This window comes from Xiphophorus maculatus, chromosome 7 (genome assembly GCF_002775205.1).
Source record: "Xiphophorus maculatus strain JP 163 A chromosome 7, X_maculatus-5.0-male, whole genome shotgun sequence".
Lineage (NCBI taxonomy): Eukaryota > Metazoa > Chordata > Actinopteri > Cyprinodontiformes > Poeciliidae > Xiphophorus > Xiphophorus maculatus.
The window spans coordinates 5634966-5659641 of record NC_036449.1 but is presented as its reverse complement, the minus strand read 5'-3'; the positions used below and the strand labels follow the sequence as shown (position 1 = coordinate 5659641).

Here is a 24676-nt window from a genome sequence, read left to right as displayed (position 1 = left end):
TCTGTCACTGTATCCAAGCCTCCTCCTCTGCATAGTTGTGTGCTTGTAAAAAGCAGGTGAATGTTACTTTATGTACGTAAAAGAGCAAATTTGGACGGTTTTGATCACATATGTCAGGCTGTGCATGGATATTTGCGCCACATGCCTGAAGTTGCTGCTTTACAAAGACACTGCACCCATTTGTAGCCACAGCACACGTTTATTGCTTTGGACCCGGCTCGATGCCTTAATTTCTGATTTAACCACAAAGCGTATGATGTAACGCTGACAAAACCCTCCATACAGACGAACATGTTGTCGTTATACCGTCGATCACTGTGGCATTCAACTGCTTATGATGTCAGCCACAGGCATTTATCCATCTTTTATATTTTTCCAGACTCTGTTTGAGTTTTGGCTCTATTCTAAATGTTTTGTATAAAGCGTGTCATAATTTCAGCTTCCCCACTGACTATTTTTAACTCTTTTCCACTATTAGTTTTTGCCAAATCTCCATGACCGCAGCGCATTCGTAATGATAAACCCCGACATTTTGTCAGAGGTTCACGTCCTTTCAGGTGAGGGGATTTCACTCATACTACCCTGTCATGACATAGTGAGTTTTAGCAAATATGTCAAAGTTACATACCGCAACTTTAAGTCACGCTAAGCCAAAATGTGTCTGCTGCCTGCTAGGTAACTGGGAATCATGAAAATACCTCCAAAAGAAAGTAGCTTTCCTAGCTAAATGTTACATTCTGTCATTCAAAAAAACTTTCAAACAGCAAAATAATCTCTACCTGAAGCTTATGTGCGGCCATGTAGGATGTATAAATACAAGTTGCAATGAAATGTCAGGAGATATTCATAATTTGCATTCCACCTGCATTCAACAAGGTCCGTGATGAACCAGCAAAGGGCGTGAAGACGCTCGTCGTTATTGTGAATGACTGCCTGGGCTTTCCCCGTTCCACCGAAAGGGGAAGTGGGACGGAGGAGTTTTCATTCGTGCTCTGTGACGGCTGCCTCAAAAGCTGCACCCGGCCCGTCCGCCATCGTAATTCTCCACCGTGTGAACGGACCGCTCGCATAAAACAAAAAAGGCAAAACAAAAACAAAACTGTCGTCCGTCGTGTGAATTTCTTGCGCAGCGTGAAGTGAAACTAGTGGAAAAAAGTTGCCAGATAGAAAATGAATGAGAAAGATTTGGTGAAACCAAACGAACGAACATTTATAGAAAGCTGAGAGGACAGCAACATGTTGTGTCTGAAGGTGTAATGGCTGCATGGAAATTCCCACAGGTTGCCGTCTTGAAGTTATCATGGCAGGAAGTTTGTTTGTGTGTGGATATGAGTACATATTTTACTTCTGTGAAGGTAGTTTGTCTTAGAAAAGGAAGAAAGAGAAAAGACCCCACCCAAAGTAATGGCACTTCGCTGGTAAATCTTGAGTAAATATAAGCCTAATTTTAGTTAAAGAATAAAACAGATCATTTTAATTATGTGGACTAAAGAAAGGGACGAGCACAATTATTGCTGGAAGTATTCGCTAAACAGAATCAATATCTTTAAAAAAAAATACAGCTTCCAAATCCTGAGGCTCAAATCCAGATCAGGAAGTAGAAAGACTCTGACAGACAACTTTAAAAGCCAGAGTGACTGAGATTAAAAGGAAGCGCACAGTGGTCAATGCCGGAAAAAAAAAAAAAACGTGGATAAACAGAAGTCAATCACATGTGATGAAGTCTGAGCAGCAGTGAGAATAACAAAAACTCACCGTCAGTCAGAATTTCAGACGTCTGTAACCCAACATGTCAGAAACCAAAGAACAAATCACGTTCGGAGGGTCTGAATGATTTAAGACTTTCTGACTGTTTTTAGCTGATCTTCAGTATAAAGACAGAAAGTAAAAGAGAGAAAAAAAACTAGAAATCGTTAAAGCCAAAAGAAGCATTTGCTGTGCTTGGTGTCTTAAAACAAAAAGTGCATTTAATTTAGAGTAAGTCGTTCTTCTCAAACGAAACAGTTCAACACTAATCAAATCAATTCAGTTCAACGAAGGAATATCACATTTTGTCACAACTCATTTACAGATCCTGTGGATGGTGACAGTGTGGGCAGGAAGGACCTCCAGTAGCAGTCAGTTTTGCAAAAAATCAGAATCAGTCTGTAAACACATCACGATTTAAAGGTTCCGTATCAATATTGATAATTATTTTTCAGCAGTTACGAGGCACGGCGGCGAAACCTGAAACTGCTGCCGTGCCAGTTACTCAACAGGTTGTTGCTAGGCAACCAAAGAGTGAGTGAGTGAGTTGATGTCGTTAAAACCTTCTTATTCCTCAGCCTACGTCTCCCAGAATGCAGCGCGGTTCTGGATTGGAGTTGAGTGAATATTCTATCAGATGTATTATCTATTGATACTGACTACACGTGTATAGCGACATATATAGTTATTGATTTATTGTCCAGCTCTAGTCATACATGACTGTCATGACATGCTAACCGTTACATTTACAGAGACGGCGTTTCAAAGTAGCATGTCATCGGTTTCTGGCAAGCAGTTCTAATCCAGCTCATTTGTTTTTGCCACTCCTCTTTAAATTTCAGTCTGTTAAACGCACTGATGGCTCTATGTGAGACACTCCTTAAAGGAAACTCTGCATCTCTTTTATTACAGCTGTTAGCTAGTTGGCTACAGTCTCCATAACTCAGCCTGGCTCAGCTACCACGTCTTTGAAGTCTGTTGGTGGTTTTAATCATCTACTATTTTCAGCTTAATAAGGTTTGTGTGCTTTAAAATGTAGCACTGCTGCCAAAAACTGTACCTCTAGAAACTCATTGATCAGTTTTAACTCCAACATCTTCGATTGGAAGCTAGTTAGTTTATAAAGCCACAAATAATCACTAACTGTTGACGGATCAGATCCCAGCAAGGACTCAAGAAAAAATAAGAATCGAAACTCTTGAGTTCAGTTTGACTCCGGAAAGTAAAAGTTCAGACTGACTTGATATCAACGACGTCGTAGAGGTTTTTGAGGAAGTCCGAGTCCAGATGGTTGTGCTCTCCGGTCAGCGTGTGGAAGTAAACGATCACATACTCCTTCACTGTGATGTGATCCATCACATGGATGAAGTACAGCAAGGCCTGAACGGGAAACACAAACGGATTTTTTAAAGCCCTGCTCTGTAAAACATGAAGTGAAGGGACGTTTGGGCCAGTCTGACCCAAAAAGGCTTAGAAGACTGTTAAAGAAACCTTTTCGAGGTCAATGAGGGTCACTGGGATGTTTCGTCCAACCACCACCATCACCGTCCTGCCGCATATGTCCACACCTAACAGACAAACAGAAATGTTGAAGAAATTCGCTGGTAAAGTTTTCACCTTCAAGAATTCGCCCGGAAATGTGGCGAGTTCCTGGTGAGCCGTTCAGACCAATCAGGACGTCAGATTGGTTTGTCTGCAGGCATACGTTGGACAGCAAGTTTACAGTAAAACAAATTACACACTATGCACAATCATTCCAGTGAGATTATATTTCTTCCATAGAGATCTCACAGTTCACGTTAAAGTTCTACGATCTCTACAGGAAATACGCACAGATCAGAAATGCTAAATGCTCTAATTGTGCTAATTGCTAACATAATAACGCTGAACACAGTCTATAAGGTAAACAGTTAACATTTATGTAAACTGTTAACATTTGCTTTTTAAGTCTTCTATATAAATTCAATAAATGAATAGATCATTTAGCACTACAACCAACAATAAAACATTGAAGCCTTTTCCTCTCAAACCACAGGCTGGTGGTAAATCAGACACAACTCTGATTTATTTTAAAAGAATCTAGCAGAAACAGGATTAATGTCTTGTAAAAGATTAATATTATCAAAAAGGAATAAACGAGTTAACAAGCTCTACTGCATGCTTCTCTATAGTTAGATTTATTTGTGCCAATACCTCTTTTCAGTGAAGCAGAGAGAAGCAGGCTATTCATTTGTATTATATTTCATAGTATTATCTCTTCCTGGATTCATTAAACCAGAAGGTATAAACAGATATTTTGCTATTTGAAGTTCTTTAACAGGATTCAGAATTGAGTGAAATCAGGATGAGCAGCTCAGAGCGTTTCTGAAATACGTTATCAGAAACTGGCCACCAAATCCCTGATGTGGTGCATTTCAAGTAATTTATTAGATCGTTTTGTTTTTGTTTGGGGTTTTTACCCTGAAGAGGAAAACAGACGAGGCAAGAAAATATAATATGATGTGGCTTTTTTCCCCCCCTTTTTTTTAAACCAGAGAAAAGCGAACATTAAAAGTTCTGCGCCTGTAACAACATCGCTGCGGAAAAGCCAAGAGTCGGTCAGCGCGAAAACAGGCCAGCCCGGTTATCAGGCACATCAAACCGCCGACCACATGCTTGAACTTCATGACACATCTGAAACTGTTCTGAGAGCAGAGTTTGCTTAAATCCAATTTGAATGCATGCTTTCTGTTCTCGGGTCGCAGAGCGACAGCGTCTGCAGTCTCACTGAATTCGCCACATGTCAGTCTGGTTTGACGACAAAAAAGAAACGAAACAAATGACACTTAGAAAAATAAAAACAGAGGGTGATGAAGCAACATGCCTCCAATCATTTTGTTTTCATCTAGTTGGACTTCCTGCTCTTTGAAATGTCACAGAAATGCAACTTTTTATGATGTTTGGTTGCTTTCTCAATAAAAAGTGAAAGAAATTCAGCTTCTACTATAACCATTAAATATTTATTTAAAACGTTTCCTCGTTCAAAAATAATAAGTAAATAAAGATGTCATGTTGAAGAGGAAATCCTACAAGCAGATGCAGGACTGTACAACAACAACAACAACAACAACACTGCCTCCTCCTGGTGACGAACAGCAGCTGCACCTTACAGCTGAAGAAACAACAAACTTGGTTGATCTCTAACAAAACCACATTAGAGGCTCTGGACCACAACACACACTCAACACACACTGAACACACACTCAGGTTTCTGACGCTCTGCTCACTGACAGCATGCAGAGGAAAGACGCTTTAGTTTTGTCTGGATTTGGAGCTCCGTTTCCATTCAACAAAAATGTCAAACAAGATGATTTTAATTTAAGCAGAAGGATCATGTTTTTGTTAGGTTTTTTTTTTTTTTTCCAGGGCTCCTATATTTTACATATCTAAATTCAATATTTCTATTAACTTACATTTCTAGATCCTCTTCCAGTATTTTTGATAACTTTCCATTTGAATTGAGGTCGACCTGTCAGGTCCTACTTATGGCTGTCACAATAAGCAATTCATCAACTGATTAATAATTTCCATTGTGATTATTAGCATTACTTTGTAATTCCATTTACAGAAACTCCATAATACATCTTATGTATGGTTCTGGTTGCAAGTAGTTTCTATTTCCTTTTTATTGTTGTCGTGTTTTATTTTGGATATGTAAAATATCTCCCAGCTAAATGTTCTGTACAAAATTAAAGTTGACTCGTCTTTCATTATTATGCCATATATTATTTTAAAAAATGGTCTAAAAACAACAGTGTTATCGTGACATGCCCAGTCCTGCTACCATTAAGTCACACGATACTGAGACAATTTAAGGTTTTAGCTTCAATCGTTTGTTTCAAAATCCAGAACTCTTGAATTTTTCCCAATCAAATATTCAGGGATCTACACCAAACGTGATTCTTCTCTCAGATTGGAAACTTCTGAAGGTGTTTTGTGTGAAACACTCTGAAATAAGTAGCGATCTGAGAGCCTGTTTGGCATTTTAGACCCCAGTTTAAGAACCTCACAAACAGTTCAACCTGAATGTAAAGCTGTTTATAGAAAGAGCATGCAGAAAAACAACCCTTTACTAATGTGTGGGAATGTTAAAATCAGGGTGCAGTTTGTAAAATCCAAGATAAAGCAAGAAACTTGGCATCTTTGTATTAGTCTACGACATACAATTTGGGTAAAATACATGGATGTTTGAAGTTGTAACGTGAAGCAGTTTAAATAGTCTTCAAATGCAAAACATGAAATAATAATTGGCTGCCTAAGGATGTTGCACAGTAGATATTTTTGCTGCTGTACGTAGCCCTCCCCCACCTACCAGTCTGATATAAGGCTTTCAGCGCAGCGACGTCTGACAGATCCTCCGCTCTCGCTCGACACAGCCAGCGACTGTAGCTGCAGGACCCAAACACACACACAGACAGACAGACAGAAAGAAAAAAAGGTTGCTTTTTGTTACACAGCGAATGTAATGCAACTAACACCTGTACAGAAACATAAGCCTCCTGTCACATCTGGTAAAACTGAGGCTCTCTGTGAAGTGGTGGCTGAAGCTGGACGGCTTCAAATCATCTCTGCTGCGGTTTGGAGGAAATCAAAGCTCTCCACGCGGCAGGTCACTCAGTTTGATGGTTCTACGTTACGCTGAAAACTCTGGAAGTCCATCTGGGATTCCTTCTGAGGCATTCTTTCTTTTCTACACCTGCTTTTGCACTCAGTAAAGCAATGGTAGCAAAAAATGCAAGTATAGATGTGTAGAGAAATGCACCAATCTGTTTTTACTTTTTTTTTTTAGGCCAATTTTCCAGTTTTCTGTTTGCCAATTTCTTTACAAGGGTTATAAAGCATGCTAACTTAGTATAAACCTTGTTTTATTTCAACAATTAAATATCCCAAAACACTTGCCATGAAATAAAAACTTCACTAGATGAAAGATGATCATCTCTGTCAGTCCTGTAAAGCGTAGACCCTTAATATTACTACCGTACATTAAAGAACAAACTGTTTGTTTGTGTGAATTCATTTTTGAGTATCAGAGGCTTTACTTGGTATTTAACCAATCTCCAAGATTCTTCTGATTGGTGCATTAATAGCTCTGTTCCCATTAACCATAGAACTGAAATTACAAAAATAGATTTGCTTAATGGAAACATGGCAGTTTTGAAAGAACTCGTGTTTTTCAGAAAAAGTTTTTCTGAGTTTTCACTCGTACCAAAATTGGTGTATTTCACAAACTGCAACACAAATGCTTTTTCCGCATCACACATAAATACATCACACGCATCTATAACAGTCTTCAGTGCGGAGGTTGTTATTGTGGGAGGATATCCGTGAGGTGCTTACAAATAAGTCACAGAAACTACAAACAGTGTAAGGAGCTATTTTAAAGGAAACTGTTTCTGTGAAAGCTCGTCAACGGTTTGTTGCTGCTGCTACAGTAGGAAGCTTGTCGGCCGTTCTTCACCGCTGCGCACTTTGTACTCGACTTGGTACCTTCGGTCAGAGTGGCGAAGAGGCAAAGTGACTGCGAGAAAAGCTTACTAGAAAACCGCCAGTGTAAATTACAGCAAAGTTTATCCAATTTACTCTTTTGCGTTTCCAACCTCTGTCTGAATTTGGGAATATTGGCAGCTTTTTGGAAATCTCACAATTAAGACAAGAGTGGCATTACAAGAGAACAAACAGAGACAGTAATGCTAACCAAGCACTGTTTTAAACTAGTAACAACCTGTTTCACAGTAAATGCTTTCTTACACACACAGTGTGACATCACCTCTAATTATAATACAAATGATTAATGACCAGTCAAGGCAAGAAGACGAGCCTAACTATGAAAAGCTGGTATTTATAGTTTTTCAAAGAAATCTGAATAATCTGTGTTATAGACAGACTTAAGATTTACAAGAACTAGAGATTGATCATAAATCTCTATTATTACATTATTACCTAATGGGATATGTTTAGCTGGAGCCATGCTTTTCAAAAATGTTTCCTTTGCTGGGACTCTTACTTTCTCTGGTGCTGTTTCTGTACGGCTGCCTCAGACATCTGGCCCTGGAGGATCAGCTTCCTCTGCTTGTCCACGTCGCCCTCCATCCGAGCGAAGGCGTGATTCCCCACCTGACCCAAATCCAGCTCCAGGTTCTCCTCTTCACACTCATCTGGACAAAAACAGATCATACTCGGTTCTATTGCAGGGTTTCTGCAGGTTTCACCAACTCAAATTCAAGACTTGACAGCCATTTAAAACCCGTATCTCCACAGAAACGTACGAACTTTGTCCAGGCAACTTCCGATAAATTTGCTATCTAGCTAGCGAGGGTGTGTTAGCAGCGAGTTAGCAATAGCCTCAACCGCACAGTCAGAGTGCAACTCAAACTTTTGCCTGACAGACAAGTAACATGACAATAAATAAATATAGAATATACCAGATTAAGTAGTCATATCAAGACAAAATTCACCTTTTTAAAAAAATAAAATTTAGTACATTTTAAGGCCTTAATTTTAGATAACTGGATTTAATACTTTTAAAGAACCAGTATGGATGTAATTTAAGACCTATATTTCCATAGAAATGTACAAACTTCGTATGCTAGCAGTGAGTTAGCGGTAGCCTCAATCATCTCGAGACATACAGAGTGCGACTCAAAGTTTTGCCGGACAGGAAACTCCCATGAGAAAAAAAAAAATGCACAGAATATACTAAATTAAATCTAAGACCTGCGATTAACACATCAAGAGCCATCTTACTTAAAAAAAAAAAAAAAAAAAATTTAAGACATTTTAAGCTCTTACTTTATTTAAGTCTTTTAAGAATGCGCAGATCCTGTGTTGGACCTAAATGAGGCTCCTCACAGAAACAAAACTCCTTTCCACCTAGAGTCTGTTTTCCGTTTATTTCAAAAACACAAACCTGCTTACCTCACTCATGTCAGAATATTTGCGTGTTCTCATTTATTGCAGTACACAGACACAGATGCACATGACATTATTTGTGTGCCATCGGAGTCATGACCTCAGCTGACAGCATCCAGGCACCGCTTCAATCCCTCCTCCCCCCACAGCCACATGCGACGCGAACATTTGATCCGCGCTGACAGAGCCGTGTGTGTGTGTGCGCGCGTGTGTGTGTGTGCGTGTGAGGCTGTTGTTGGGCTTCCTCTGCAGCAAGCCTGCTTGCTTTGGATCCACCTTCTGAAGCCACATCTCCCAACTTTGAAGCTCTGCGCCAGAAGACATCACAGCTCAGGTCAATCGAGACAACAGACTCAAGTTGGACAACGCACCAGCTCACTGACTGACACAATGGCTTTGGCTTTCACAGTCCAGCTCCCAGAAACCTAACATTTAGAGCGCGTGCAGCTCCAGAGGTCACGCAGATTACCGAGTACATGGAGCTTTGAAGGCCGGAGCGGAGCGGAGCGGAGCGGGGGGCTTGGCTGATATTTTGTGCTTCTTTGACTCGTTTCTGTCAGGAGCAAACAGCTGCATATGCACTTTTCCTGGGATAATCGGGATCTATTCTGTCGAGAAAAATTGAAAACTAATGTTTCAGTAGGAGCAGGAGGGTTTCATTTCACTGTGATGCTGCGGTGCTCTCACTCAAACACTGCTCCCATAAAGAAACCTTACACGGCTACAAACATGCTCTGCTCTCCCTCAAATCAAACCCGCAACATCTACTCCAGTCAGACACGTTGCATAAAAACAAATCATATCAAAATCAAAGTCATATTTCGCCTTAATCTTTGTAAATAATAATGCTAAACAGTGGGATTCAATTTGCCACAAAACAAAGATGCTAGTAGCATCAGAACCATTTAGCGATGGGTCCTAAATGATGTAACATTGAAATTTGTAACACACCACATTCCTGGTTGCTAAAGTTTATATTTTTATCTTATTTTCTGCTTATAGATAAAGCAAGTGAAGGATCTAGTACTAAAACTAAATATATGTGCTCTGTTTCTGTTGTTTTTGCTACATTTTTAATGTTGGCATAGTTTTACAGATAAAAGCATAGAAGAAAGAAAAATCTAAAATTGTGACATGTATTTGTTTGTGACCACAGGGGGCGCTAGAACCTGGGATCAACTCTTTTTTTTTAAACTTTAATATCTTAAAATGTTTGCAGTAAGAAAACTTTCGTTAATACCAATAAATTTGTATGTTTTACTAATAACAATAAAATGCTGTTAATTATGTGAGTGGAGGACGACATTAGAGGCTCAAATTCAAAAGAACTTTATTGATCCCAAAAGGAAATTAAAAGAATATTCAGCCTGTTTCATCTTGATCACTTTTGACCAGTGATTTGCAGCTCTAATAGAGAATAATCTGATATTTTTCCTCCAATCACTAAATGCATTAAAGCTTAAAACCTCCACAATTTTATGTGTAGAAACCCATAACCCAAGAACACATACTTTAAAGCACTTTTTTTTTTTATATTTTATTTTAATAAAAACCAGATAGAGGTGCTTTCATGCATGAGTATAATCTTGTGATTTATTTTTATTGGATTCAAAAACCTCAAACTACCCAAAAATCTGCGGCAGATTTATTCTTCTGTGTGCGGTAAGACTTGGGAGAAAAAAGTTGAAATTCATCCAGAACTAGCGGCTCGTTACTCAAAAAAAAAAAAAAAAAAAAAAAAAACAGAAAACGCTACCAACCAGAAAAAGCCCCATCAGTGAATCTCTCCATCTTTTCATTAAACTTTTTTTTTTTTAGAATAGAGTATCTAAAAACACATCCTCAATTTCAGATATCTCTGTCATGCGCTTCTTGTCTTTAAATAATCTCCACTTATCTGCTAAACCATCATTAAAGCTATTTTAGAACTGAATTCTCTTTCTCAGAACTTTATCTTCAGGAGATTATAAGAACAAGATGATGAGCCCAAAAGAACTGGACTACATTTTGGTTTTTAGCCACAAAAGAAAAAAGTCCAAAAGTCACAAATGATCTGGATATTCAACCTCCAAGTTTCATAAATGCAGGTTTCTAAAGTTAGACTCTTACTGATAATTACGGTTTTCGATGAACGCAGTTCTGACTTCACTTCTGCTCACTCGGCTTCATGCAGGAAACAGGAGGTTTGGTTCCGGCTGCATCTGCGTGAGATTTGTTTCCACTGTCTGACAACAAATTGCTTCCACACTTCATCTAACATTTCTAACCCATTAGCTGTTGATGTCGTCGCTAATTTCTGTTTAGTTTTTTTTTTTTTTTACCCAAAATAAAAAAAAGCCTACATCTGTAACATAAAAAAAAAAACATGTTTCTCTTGAGAGGGAAGACTGGAAGCGAGAAAAATATCAAATGGTGCATGCGTCTGCTTGTTTTGCTGACTTTTAAGCCAAAAGGAAACGAATGTTTGATCTGATTTCGTTTCCCCAAACTTGATACCGGCCGCCTGAAAAATAAAGTTTTTTTTTTCCTCCCCCTTTCCAAACGGACTGTTCTCCTCCAACGATGGGAGAACGTACCTTCCAGGCTGCCTGGCTTCTCCGCGATGCGGATCTGTCTCTCTGGAACCACGGGCTCGCCCTCCGAGTTGCCAATGTCAGCCGGGATGAGAGGAAGGCAGCGCCTCTCCTCTTCCTCGGAGCGAGGGTAGTACAGCGGGAGAAGCTTCTTGTGCACAGACTAAAAAACACAACACATTCATCTCAGTGCTTTTTGTTTAGTTTTTTCAGGTATTTACAGACATTTTAGAGAGAACCGTTAAGAGTTTTTCGCAAGATTGTCTAACGTTATTCACCAGCTTTAGACAAAAAAAAGATGATTCTAACAAAGTGCTTCAATTCAAAAATACTTGATTTATCCCAAAAGGGCAATTAAATGTTGTTGTAACTCTTATAATCCAAGTATTTTTAGAGAGTTAACGTAGATGGTGACGCCGTGGACTGGAAGGAAAACCAGTAGCAGTCAGTCTCACATCAAATCTGAAGCGGCTTCTGACTGAAGACTATTAAGACCTGCACACTGCTCAATTTCCGAACAATATCACACAGTAGTACGTAGAAGACAACTGTACAAAACAACTTTCTGAGAGCTTTTCTCGCCTTCATTCGCAATTCAACAATTATCACATTTGTTTAGCATAAATTTTGCCTCATACCTTCTGGTTTCAGTCAGCCCTGACTAGCAGTTGGGACTGAATCTTTATCTTGTCAGAAACTTTTCCATTTTCCGCTTCCTACGCTAGCTTGAGGAGCATTTCATAATATTTGATAATAATGACTCAAAAACATTACATTTCATAATAAAAATTATCAGATGCATTTTCTTTTCTCAACTTCCCTCCAGTTCTCTGAACGACCACTTGGAAAAACACTGTCCTGGATGACACTGTCAGTTGAACTGCTAATCCACCTCATTTGCTTTTGCTGCTCCTCTCTGGCTGTGTGGTTAAAAAACCAAACAGAGAGATGTTGGAGTTGAGGATATGATCAGTGGAAGAGATAGTTTAAACTTCCTCCATGAAGCCTCCTTTTTCAACTCTTCCTGGATTTGGGGTCAAAGTTCAGGTTCTATTTCAGCTTTTGATAGGCTAATTTGCTGCTCCGAGTTGTAAAACCAACACCTTGTTGATACGGAAACGCATCGTATAAAAGGTAAAGAAAAGGCAAATATCCCACCGTCTGCACAGCATACAAAAATGGAAGGAATAATTGTCAAAAAAAATACCCAGCAGCAATGCCTCAACCAAAACAAAAACGATGAACAATAATTTACAGAGTCACTCCAACATGCTGACACCGTGTTTGAACATTTAAACGTAAACCAAACACAATTTCTGACACAGATTTTTATTGAATGTACTTTCTTCTAGTGTTAGTGAATAATTGTGTAGCGTTGGTAAGTATCGGTGTGATACCGACCTCCTCTGTGTCCGACACTGCGAACACCACCGTGTCGATGCTGTTTCCATGGTTCTCCAGGAAACGGCGCACTGTTCCTGTAAACACGGCAAACCAAAAGAACACGGTTGTTACTGGACGTATCGATGAGATCGGTACACCAAACGAAGCTCCCGCATCAAAACTTTACATTTGTTGCAGCTTGGGTCACCATCATTAAATACCCATCACAACTAACATTGATACTTGTTCACATAGGTGTTTTAAAGTGAAACTGTTACAAAGTCTATCAGTAATTCTGGTTGCAATGGATGTTTGGACAAATATACCTAGAGGTCAGACCAAGCAACGCCTAGAAGAATTGCAAAAAACCCCAACTAGAAGTGGAAAGAGAGGCTTTGAGGAAAACTGTTACATGCCGACATGTTTTTTTGGAATCGGTCCAAAAGTCTGATATGAAATCTAAAAGTTTCTGCCATTCTTGTTGGGGTTAGAGAGGCTTGAGGAGTCGCAGTTGAATTACCAGATTAATACTGCCAACAAGGTGAACTAACATTAGCTTTACTTAGCAACATAGATGTTGTTCGGCTGAAACTACACTGCTAATTGCTGTTCCCATCCAATTCTCATGAGAATTTTGAGAAAAAAAAAAAAGGTGTGTTTCCATCTACTGGTTAGGAGCGAATCAACTGGGCTGCACAAGGCGTGATTTTGTCAAATGTAGACTCTATGCATGGCGTTAATAACGGTAGCAGTTGCAAGCTAGCATGACCACACATCTCTGAGTTTTGTGCCCCTGGTAAGGCAGAGGCTCACCAATGAAAGGGACTGTTTGGTTATTTGGTAAATGTGTTTCCATCTCCCATTAAGCGAATCAAATCTTTTTCAGAAAAGCCAAAAAACCACCTCAAGTTAGCGTTAAAAACATTTTTTGTGAAATTGAGGAAGTTATTTTGAATTTTACCATTTTAAATCAACCTTTTTTAATGCTTCAAAATGCACATAAAAACTGTTGATGAAAACACTGCTAACGTTGAGCTAACAGTGTTTCACTGATGTGAACATTTTCAGACTGAGTTGATTTGGATCGCCACAAGCAGACAAAACATTCATTGTGGAGTTGACTAGCATGTTAGCTTTTAGCACCCAGATGTTTTCTTTCCTTTCCACTGAGCTCAAAGTCACATGACTTCTTTCCATGACAGCTAACAGAACTAATACCAGCAGCTTGTCACCGATTCACTCAATCCAGTGAGGAATGCATTGTTGCTGCTGGCAGGTAGTGGTTGTAGTTCTTGGGTGTGGTTCCTTTTAAACTTTTACTTTCCATTTCCTCTGTCGCAACATGTCTGTTACGCTAGCACAGAGTAAAAGAAGAGAAGAGTCTGCGTTTTCCTCAAAGCCTTAAGAGACAAACGCCTCTTGATGGGCCTTACTGAAAGCGATGTGTGCAGCGTCCTCCAGTGGATAGCCTCTTTTGGTTGTGGTCAGCACACAGAAGCCGACAGACGCCATCGACTGTTCTCTGAGAGGGATAGCAGAAAAGAACAAAAACATTTTAATGGGTTTGTTCGCAAAAGAAAAAAATCAAATTGCAATCAAACCTCAGGGACATGTTTAATTCAAGATAGTGATATGTAATATAAGGCGGGCAAATATTAGAAATACAGCGTGGTTAGACTTGGGACTTAGTCCACACAGCTGGATATCTGGGAAGTCTTATGATTTTTATGGGATTTGGCCTTTCATCCACATGTAAACTCTGTTTACCGTCATAAAAACGATTATTCATAAAAACTGCGACTGAAGTGGAAATTTGAAAATCCTCTTTATTTGCATGGACACTGGAAACCGCAGACTCAGAGGCTGCATGACACTCCAGACGCTTTTTGCCTGTTTTTACAGGCCCAACATGGAGGTGTACTGCTGTTCAACCTCCATATATCCCAATCGATGGCGTCCAAATCGACACCATCCTGACTTTTACTAATGTTAGAATAATAAAATGTCGTTTAACCTCTCTGTCTGGACACACAAATGAATCTCCTGGCACCATGTTTTATTCCTAACAGGAAGTTGTGGTTGTTTTGGAGGATTGTGATTGACTGGCACAGGTTTTAGCTTTGCACTACACCGCCCCCTATGGGTTTGGCATGTTTAAAACAACGTTCGGTTGTGTAATTCAGTGGGTTTGTGTGGATGAACACTTTTCCTAAACCAATCCAGTGTGTACGATGTTATTTTTTCAAACAATGTGGCAGACATATTTACTTTTATAAATATCCAGCTACATGTGTAGAAAGCCTAAGTTTCTTATTTAGTAAAAACTGAAGGCATTTTAAAACTAGCTAAGTTTAAAAGGTTCTGAAAAGAGGATAAGTCTGAGTAGCTTTTCACTTTCTAACGTTCTAATTTCTAAACTTTCTAAGTTTATTGTCCTTTCACTTTGACTTTAAAAGCCAAAACAGCTGCAGATTTGATTAATGATCCAACGCTTTAATTATATTGTTTCTGGAAGAACTAGATTTGCTTTCTTTAAAAAAAAAAGGGAAAAAAACATGTTTATCGCACCAGGTCACATCTGTGAGGAAAGAAATGTTCAACAAAAGTGAAGAACTGGACATCACTCAGGGTTGTTTCCCAGCCAGATGGAACCAGAGAGTGTGTTTGCGGGTGTGAAGAAGCTGGTCCGGATCAGACGGACTGAGTGGCCGGTTTAACTGCTGGGTCTTACGCTGCCAGTTGCATGACGTTCCTGTAGCAGCTGAACAGAGAGCTCTCCGCTGCAGTCCTGTATTTGGCTTTGTACTTCGGTCCCACCGTGTGGATGATGAACCGCGCCGCCAGGTTGAAGCCTTTGGTCAGCTTGGCCTCGCCTGTCCGACATCCTGCACACAAAATACACCAGGTAGAACTTCTGCTTCACAAAAATACAGGGATTCACTGTTCTCACTTCTGATACCGACACCGATATCTGAGGTTTGGTATTGGCCGATAACGATCCGATACAGGAAAGCAGTGCTAAATTGACTTAAAACATTTTTTTTTTTAAACACAGAAATAAATAATTATTCTTACTGTTTGATAACTCTGCATCAGTACAACACACTTAAATACACCAATAGCTTCACAAGCCTGGTGAAACATGCAAAAATAACACAACTTTAATCTGTTCAGTCACTGCAATTAGGAGTATAACAGCCAATGTAAAATAAATAATAAAGCATGCCGTCGCTCAGAGCACAAAGCATAGAATTAGACTGAATAGATCGGCCCTTAGGGATCAGTCACATTCTCAACGATACCTGATCTGGAATTTTTAAAAATATCGGGATCGATAACAATATTAATATCAGATCAGTGCATCTATTTTGTGTTGGTCTATCACATAAAACCTTAACATGACTAAAATAAGCTCTCCTGGCCTCTATAGGTACAAATCTCCATATGAAACTTTTGCCTCTTTGTCTCCCGGCTCTTGATTAATTTTTATCCTCTCTGTTGCTCCCTACCTTTGAGTTTTATGAGTTCTTCCCTCAGTTCAGGCCCGGCGAGCTGATGGATGCCGTCCGACACTGGATTCTTGTCGTTCAGCGACTCGTTGCTGGTGTTCACAATGGCAGTGCAGTTCAGCAGGGCAACGTCCCCGGTGCTGTCGCAGAGAAAAGAGAAAAAAAAAATGAAACAGTCGTTTAGACTTCCTTTAGACAGTCAAGGCGTGAAGATTTAGTCTATCCTGACCAAAGGATTATTAAACATGATTGAAAAATGATTGCAGAGGGAGAAAAAACAAGTTTGCCTGGGGTATACTAAATTGATTTCAAGAGGTACAAACAGTTCTGATTTAATGATTGCACACCTTCATAGTGGACATGAACTCAACGTTAAGTATGGGCTTTTAATGGTGCATTTTCCCAGCTATTTTTCCACCGAGCGATGACTGTGAAAGACACACTTTCACTGATTTTTCCAGTCTAAAGTTAGGTTCACAATGTCACATTTATTATGTTTTTTTTCTCTAATCCACACACACTACAAGGCTCAAATATATGTGTACACTCACAATGATGACTTTATTAGGGGTGTCCCGATACAAATCTTTAACCAATATTGACCCGATACGATATCAGCACGAATCGTACATACTTTTATTACTTGTTTTGTAGCGTGGAATGGTAGAACAGGCTTCAAAAAGTGGTGCTACTCAAAAGGAGAACAGTAGTTAACAGAAACAGGTATGAGAACAACTGACCCGTTTATTATTAATCAGTGGGTCTGTGTTGACTCTGAGCAGTAAATAGCTCCAAAGAGAGAAACCCCCTCAAAGAGGTTAAGTGTCATTCAGGCCAAATGTCATCACTAATGACGTTGCATTCAACCATCTACACAGTTCATTAGGTAAACTATTCCTCATTTAACTGCTTACTTTGTAAATCAGGGGCAAACATATAGAGAAAACCTATTGAGCTGACAGACCCTGCAAATACAGCAGTGGAGATTAAGCGTTTGTGTAAATGTTGCAGTTTTCTAATCACACTCTGGGCCCCTGTGTTCTCCAAACGGTCATTGTAAGCAGCAGGAGGAATCCGTCCCGTTGACCTCACAAAGAGCTGCGACACATAAGCTCGTCTTAAGCGGTCACAAGCTAAAAGGTGCCACCGCCCGCGGGCCGCTGGTTGCTGAACTCTGGTCATGTTACTGGAGCAGGAATGTGCCTCCTCCTGGTGGGGGCCGCTGCAACAACAAGGCTCCTACAGACAAGCTGCTGCAACAGGCAGCAAGTCAGTCAGGCCCCGGGTACATGATGCGGTCGTCCTTAAAGTCTTTAAAGTTTAGAATCGTCCATTGATTCTAAACCGGTCTGTGTGAAACATGGAGAGGTACTTTGCACTTCTCACACACACTCTGGCATAATCTAATCGAGTTAGTAACCTCAAACTGTAGGAGTGTGGAAAAACGTTTGGCCCCTTATACATTTCTTCTGTCTTTTTTCAGATAACGACGTAGACAAGGTCGTCGGATTGCACAAAGGACAACACTCTTTGGTGTGGAAGTTGCTACCAAAGCTCAAAGGTAGCCATTTCCGATGAAATCCGATAAATCACCAAAGCTGCGACAGCTGCAGAAAAGGAAATAATGTTTTCTTTGGAAGCACGTCAAGCAAGAGAGCGAGATTTCCAGGACATCCCAGGAAAGTCTGAAGTTAAACGACGCCGTTGTTCTGCCCATGGGGGAATCACACACGCAGTACCCGCAGGGGCCACCAAAAATGTCAGGCTTGTGAAAAATCATCATAAATGTATCCAAACCCTGTCAATGGATTCAACACAAAAGTTGTTTTTTCTTCTTTTTTTTTTTTTACTTGAGGAAAAGATGAATCTCCCGTTTCTCCTTGGTGACGCCCGTCCCAGTGGTCCGTTTGATTTAATCTCATGTTTTGGCCAGAACCCGGCTTGCTGACGCTCAGAGCAGCAGCGTTGTTTCCGCGCTCCCAAACGGAGCCAAGTACACATCCCCATTTTGAGCGAGAGCTTTCAAAGCACACGTCTCAAATTATTGTTCACCCACATAGACTTGTGCGCCCAGATCAGTCTCACTGCGAGCTGCGTAGATCGGTCCCGGTGCGCTCACGTTGGCAGCAAAGATATAACATGAACGACTGCAGCTAATGATTATTTTAGTAATCAAGTATTATACTGATTATTCTGATTATGAATCAAGTATAAAAAATGTCATATTCTGCGGATTTTTTATTTAACCACTTAAACGTATTTCATACAATTTAGTGAAAACAATATCAGTTCCTTACGTAACAAGTATCCTGAATAAACCTTTTTAATTCTTTTCCTTTTTTTAAAAAGCACCATTTTTGTTTATGGGGCCAAGTTTGCTGTGACATGCAGCCGCAGCCACACCGTTACCTAAACAGGACTGAGAAAGAAGTTGTAAGCAGCTCATTGTCACTTTTATCACAATTAAAAAAATACCACAAAATATGATCAAACTTTAAAATCCATGTCACTCGGCCCTGACTGTTACCACCTTGTCCTTGCTTTTAAAATAGGAAGTCATGTTTATAGACATCCCTCTCTCACACTCAGTGTGACATCAGCCCTGCGACCGTTCATGGCAGGAAGACTAAAATATTTTTGGAGCAGTGCTACAAATGATTGCCAAACTCTGCGTCTTCCTGTCAAAGATTTAAAAGCTGGAACTGACTTCGAAACATCCGCTAGGCGCATGGTACGAAAACAATCTGGTCCAGTAGTTTGTATTCAGCATGTCACAGAGAACTGCAGGAGTTATGCAAAAACAAGATTAACAGTAGAAATGATCCTATGAATTTGTTGCATTTGCTTCTGAAAATCTTTCAACCTTATGAATTGCTTAATTATTTGTTCTTTAATACAGCATAAAAATGCTAAAACACTTTTAAAACAATGCTAATATTGAGCATCACCAGAGACATGGCGACACTACAGATACTTCTGTTATCTGCATTTGCGATGTGGTTTAGCGACCGTGACGAGTCCAATCTGTTAAAAACATGTCTCTATCAACCTCTTCTGAGGATTTCTGCTTGGTTGTGTCCAATCACAAAGGCCTGGATTGAGATGGTTGAACAATAACGTCAGTGTGAAAAAAGCCTAATCGTGACCCAGGATCAAAGTGCTGACAGGACAGATGACGTGGCTGGTGTTGGTCTCCAAGATTATTCAGGCCAACGACAACAACTGCGTAGTGGCTGGCTGAAATATCTTCTTACAATTTGTCATTGAAGAAACACCTAGAAAACATTTTATTGCCAATTTATTTTGAAATCTATGCTTCCATTTTCTTCCATCTCACACTGATGTCTTGCTTTATGTTTCCCTTTCTTATACAATAACAATAAGTTCATAAAAGGAATTGAGTCTATAATATGACAAAGTGTGAAAAATAGAAATGTAAATCTTTTGGTGTCTAGCTATTCAATTGGATTCAATTACGATATCTACGGTCACGATTCGATTACAACGATTTTTGATTCTGAAATTTTTTTTATCCAGAAACGACTTTTAATTCAGGAACCAATTTTTCTTCTCCAACAGTTTAGAGATTCTGTTTTTTTTCCTCTCGTCTTTAACTGACCAGAGGAAAAGATGACGTAAACAAACAGAACATTAATTTAAAATAATTTTACATAGCTCCATTATGTGTCAAATTCCATCAGTAACTTAAATGATCAGTATGAGGCTAAGTTAGCCGTCTGTTTTTCCTTAAATAATAATAATAATAAAAAAACAACTATCAAAATATTATTCAAAATATAATTTTACAAAAAATTAGGCGGACAAAAATCGATTTCTGAGTATTTTGAATGAATCCAGAATTCCCATTAAGATGGAAATGTGATTCTCTATAGAATCCGTTTCTTTCTGCGCCTCTGGTGAAAAAGTTTCTGGGGACGAATATTTTTACTTTACTCTGTAAACAGATTCAGAAATGGAAGCAACAACTCCATAAAGAGTATTTTCACTCTTACAGAACGACCTAAACTGAGGCTGGACTACACAACAGCTTATATTAAAGGGAAAAAAAGAACAAGAAGAAGAGTTTTTTGTATTTCTGCGCTCTGCAGCGAGAGCGTGAAGAAACACAGGAGTGACTCACTAGAGGATGATCTTGCGGTTGATGTCCGGTCTGAAAGGGAAGGGCGAGGGAAAGGCCTCGTGGCCGAGCGGGCCGTCCCCCTGGTCCAGCGGCGTCTCCTTGGCTTCCTCACTCGGCTGCTGTTGCCACACCGGAAGGGACTGGATATCCACAAACTGGGAGCGAGCCCCCAGAGGATCCATCCCACCGACCGGTGCTAGAAGCTCGCGCGGCGTCTCAGGGGAGCTGCGAAGCACATGGAGCGGTCACCGTAGTGCTAACCACGCCGCTCAGTGACTTATGATCCACATCCCTGTTTTGTTAAACGTCAAAGTCCATTAAAATAAGTCTTAAATCGTTTATCTTCACCTGTACTGCCAGAACTGTTACCTTAAAGGCCTAAACTATCCATTTTTGCTAAAAATGTTTGCGTGTGCTTCTTTTTTTTCCCCTATTTCAATCACTCCATCAAACTAAAAAGAATGAAAAATTACAGCCTAAATACGAGTCATATGGAATAAGAATGTAGACGTAGTTACTGTTAATTTTACCAATTGGACACATGTTTCTACTCTAAACCAAGATCTCCATTAAATCTTACAAGAGCAGATCCAAAATGTGGAGCATGCCTGACCCTGACGGCGCAGCACCAAGAAAAAGAAGAAGAAGAAAATAGTCAAAAGAAGTTTGATATGAGTGGGGAGGGAATGCTTGTTTATTAAAGTGATAGAAAACTGGCTTGAAGCAATTGGAAGAATGTGATCTGGTGAGTTAAGACCAGTGATGGCATAGTTACTTTAGAAAAGTAACTTTAATCGGATTACTAATTACTCCTTGAAAAAGTAACTTAGTTAGATTAATGATAACTTGATTTGGAAAGTAACTAAGTTACATTAAAAGTAACGTTTTTAGTTACTTTCAGCAGCTGCTAACAACAACGCTGTGAAAACTACATTGATCTTTGCCAAAACTTCATTGTAAGTTATTTTATAATGTTAACATCAACAAAGTGTCTCCACTTATATGGTTGAACTGAAGAGGAGATTGTTTAAAGGTTACAACAGTACAAAAAAAAACCTTTTGTAATTTGTGTGTTTCTATTGTTTGGAAAACTATAAATAGGATTTTAGACCCTCCCTCCTCTCTCCCTTCCCCCAGAGGAAATAGAAATAAATTACAAAAGAAAATAGTAACGCAAAGTGATTTCGATAAGTAGCTGTAGTCTGACTACTGGATTTGAAATAGCAACGCGTCAGATTACTCCTTACTGAAAAAAGTGGTCCGACGTCAGTAACCACTGGGCCGGTGTTGCTCAGATCAAGTTCTGTTGATCTGCTAAATCTAAAGGACGACTCTACTTATTAATATAATCCAAACTACTGAAGCATCGTCTGTATTTGTTTGCCTCAGATGGGCTTCACAGAGTTTCTGTATATAAAATCGTATTAAACTGCACAACAAGTGGACCCTGTTTTCTAATCAAGTGACTTGAGACGCTTTTGTTGCGAGTTTTGTTCTTAGTTGTGCGATTTAAAAATATCCGTGAGTGTGCTGGTATTTGGAATATCTTTGTAACAATAAAAATCATTTCCTTTCATCCTTACTTTACAAAGAACTTCACCGTTTTGTTGCACTGAAGCATGAAGCAAAGCAGCAATTGTATTCAAAATAATTCTACATGTACACATCTGTGCTGCCTCGTCACTTTTGTCTCATCTGGCCATTTCCTTCAGTAACGAGTAATCTAACACGCTACCATTCCAAATCCAGTAATCAGACTTATCCACATCCCTGTGAGTTACTATTTTAGTAATTTTATTTCCTCTCCTTGGGGAGTGACCGCCGTTTCTACATTTATCAGCTGAACAGAAACATAAACAATGGAGGGAGGAGGGAGATGCGCGTTTTGTTGCTGGAAAATCAGAAACTATTTTCAGTTTCTGCCTCGTCCGATTATTATAAAATGAGAAGAAAAAAAAAGGCATGCTGTGGGGTCGATTCTCCGTGTGCATGCCTGATTTCTCTCTGGGTACTCCGGCTTCCTTCCACAGTCCAAAAACATGGCTGCTGGGTTGACTAGTCTCACTTAACAGATTACAAATGATTTGTGCCTGAGGTGGAGGTTCAGCTTTTCTCAGAATAACAACCCAAACAGAGCTGATGCGTGATGGCATCGATCCATAAACCCAACTGAAAATCTGAGGACTTGAAAAAAGATTTTAAAGAAGCTCTCCTTCCAGCCTGACGGAGCCTGAGCTATTATTGCGAAGAAGAAAACTAGACGAGTATTTCTGGTATAGGCACATCCCTAAAGATCCGGGAAGGCCGAACACCAATTTATTCGACTATTTTTTGGGATTTTACTTGCAATACTTGTTGAAAAGCACCGATCGTTTTCACTTTGATACACATCGTCGCATCCTGATATTTAAAAGTTACAAATGTGAGAGGATTCAAAAGGCTATGGTTAATTTTTTTTTACTATAATATTATAATTCTAATTGTTGTCGTCGTTTTGCGTCTTTTAAAATAGTTACAATTAGGGAAGGTTTTAGGTTACAATCAAATTTAATTTGCAAAGTTACTTTACAATTACAGCTAATTAAATCTAGGCTAATACAATACAAAAGAAATTAGCCAAAAAAAACAAACCAACAACAACAAAAAAGCAGGAATTTATCCTTAAATTTCTAAAAGGTTATAGCTTCGTGTCCATTTTCTGTAATGAATTTTTGAGAGAGCAGGCCTCGAAGTAAATGAACCAATCAGAACTCTCTATATTAGTAAATATTAATAATTAATTACTGTCTCAAAATGCTGTAGTTTACACTTAATTATTCAGAGATAAAAAGCAATATTTTTGAAACATTTAGCATTGCTGTCCAGCTGAATCAGCAGACACCGTGTCCACGCTAAAAAAAAAAAAAAGTATATATAATAAAAATGCATAGAAATATTGAACCAATACCTTAAAAGCTCAGGCGGGACTGTTTTTACGTTGAGTCGTCATTTTATTAAAGAAATTGACTCCAACAGCAAGAGAAACTGAGCTAAAAAGTCCCCTTCACCATGGTTCACTCACTTAGCAATCATGTTAGTAGCAGAATGACGCTACGACGTACAGCGAAGCCGCAGCGTACCAATAACATCCGGTTGGGAAGTTTCAAACTAAAAGTGATCAAATAGCAAAAAAGAACCAGTGAGTTTGTTTTCATTTTTGTTTTTTTTTATTTCCCCCGTGAAATTTGTCGGTCTAAATATATTTTCCGTCTATAAATATATTTCCATATGTTTATGTTGAAATATATTTTCAACAAATAAATTTTCTGTCTGGAAAATATATAGAACATCAAGGGTTGTGGGGGAAAAACAGAAAAAGATCATCTTATTTTTTGTAATAAAGCTATTTCCCATACTGCTAAATTATTGTAACATATAATTTCTACAGAAATGTAATTTATAACATTTAATTTGATCTTTTGCAGTATTACTAGGGTAAAGTAAAAATCATAGAAGTGTTAAACAAACCATGGACTCAGTTGCAAAATTCCGGCATCATTGCACATATATTATTCCTTCTTATCATTATGTTGAGTAATTAATTGAGTAGTGGTGGTAGTAGTGGCTTGCTACTTTAATTGAGTAGCCATCTAGCATTCAGCTTCATTATAGTCATGCTTTTCAGTGTGTCAGCTGAATTTCTTGAACTTGTCCCTTTAAAAGCATTTGGATTGACTTTATAGTTCTTGTATTATGACTCTTCACATCTGGAGATATTTCCAAGCAGACGAATACGAAGAAAGAAGTATGTGGTATGCAGCAAAAGTTTTCTTTTTGTTTTTTTCCCCCCTGGTACCTCAGGAAAGAAACATACATTGCATTAAAGAATGGGAGAAGATAGTTCAGGTTAAGCAAGAAAAAATAAATGTGTGTGGAAAAACAGGGAGAATAAGACATGTAGGGCAGCAGAGATTAATAAGGAATTGCAGACAGAGAGTGGATTGACATCAATTTTGTGACAAACTGATAGCTGATCAACGCTGTGTTTTATTTTGTTCACATTACCAACACGCTTTCCGGTAGAGATCGTGTTTATTTGTCGTGTGTTTGACTCGTTTGTTAGTCAGTTGTGAATCAGCTGACCAGTATACACAAGCACTTCCGTTGTAGTTGTACTGGAACTTGTGGGGAAAACAATGCAACTTTTTTCACAGCATAGCTACGAATCCAAGCCAAGAACTACTCACGAATAAAATATGTCCTCAAAAACTAGCATGCGATAAATATATTTCCTTTATTTTCTCACAACGGTGACGTCATAAAGTGTGTCCCGGTGTCGCAGGCAAAAGCAAAAGATCGAGCATAATTGACAACCATAAAAGCACACACGAATACGG

The 24676-nt window shown here is 39.1% G+C and overlaps 1 protein-coding gene across 1 annotated transcript in view; it reads right to left on the bottom strand.

Annotated features, from left to right (window-relative positions):
- gdap2 (ganglioside induced differentiation associated protein 2) overlaps nt 1-23384 on the bottom strand; it is a 33619-nt gene extending 10235 nt beyond the window's left edge. The window contains exons 1-11 of the mRNA XM_023337219.1: nt 23248-23384; nt 20301-20525; nt 16160-16299; nt 15382-15535; nt 14084-14172; nt 12669-12745; nt 11271-11430; nt 7790-7940; nt 6098-6174; nt 3238-3314; nt 2987-3126 (exon numbers count right to left, since the gene is read on the bottom strand). Of these exons, the coding sequence (XP_023192987.1) occupies nt 2987-3126; nt 3238-3314; nt 6098-6174; nt 7790-7940; nt 11271-11430; nt 12669-12745; nt 14084-14172; nt 15382-15535; nt 16160-16299; nt 20301-20482 (1247 nt within the window). The 5' untranslated portion in view covers nt 20483-20525; nt 23248-23384. The remainder of the gene's footprint in view (nt 1-2986; nt 3127-3237; nt 3315-6097; nt 6175-7789; nt 7941-11270; nt 11431-12668; nt 12746-14083; nt 14173-15381; nt 15536-16159; nt 16300-20300; nt 20526-23247) is intronic.
- Nucleotides 23385-24676: the final 1292 nt, after the last annotated feature.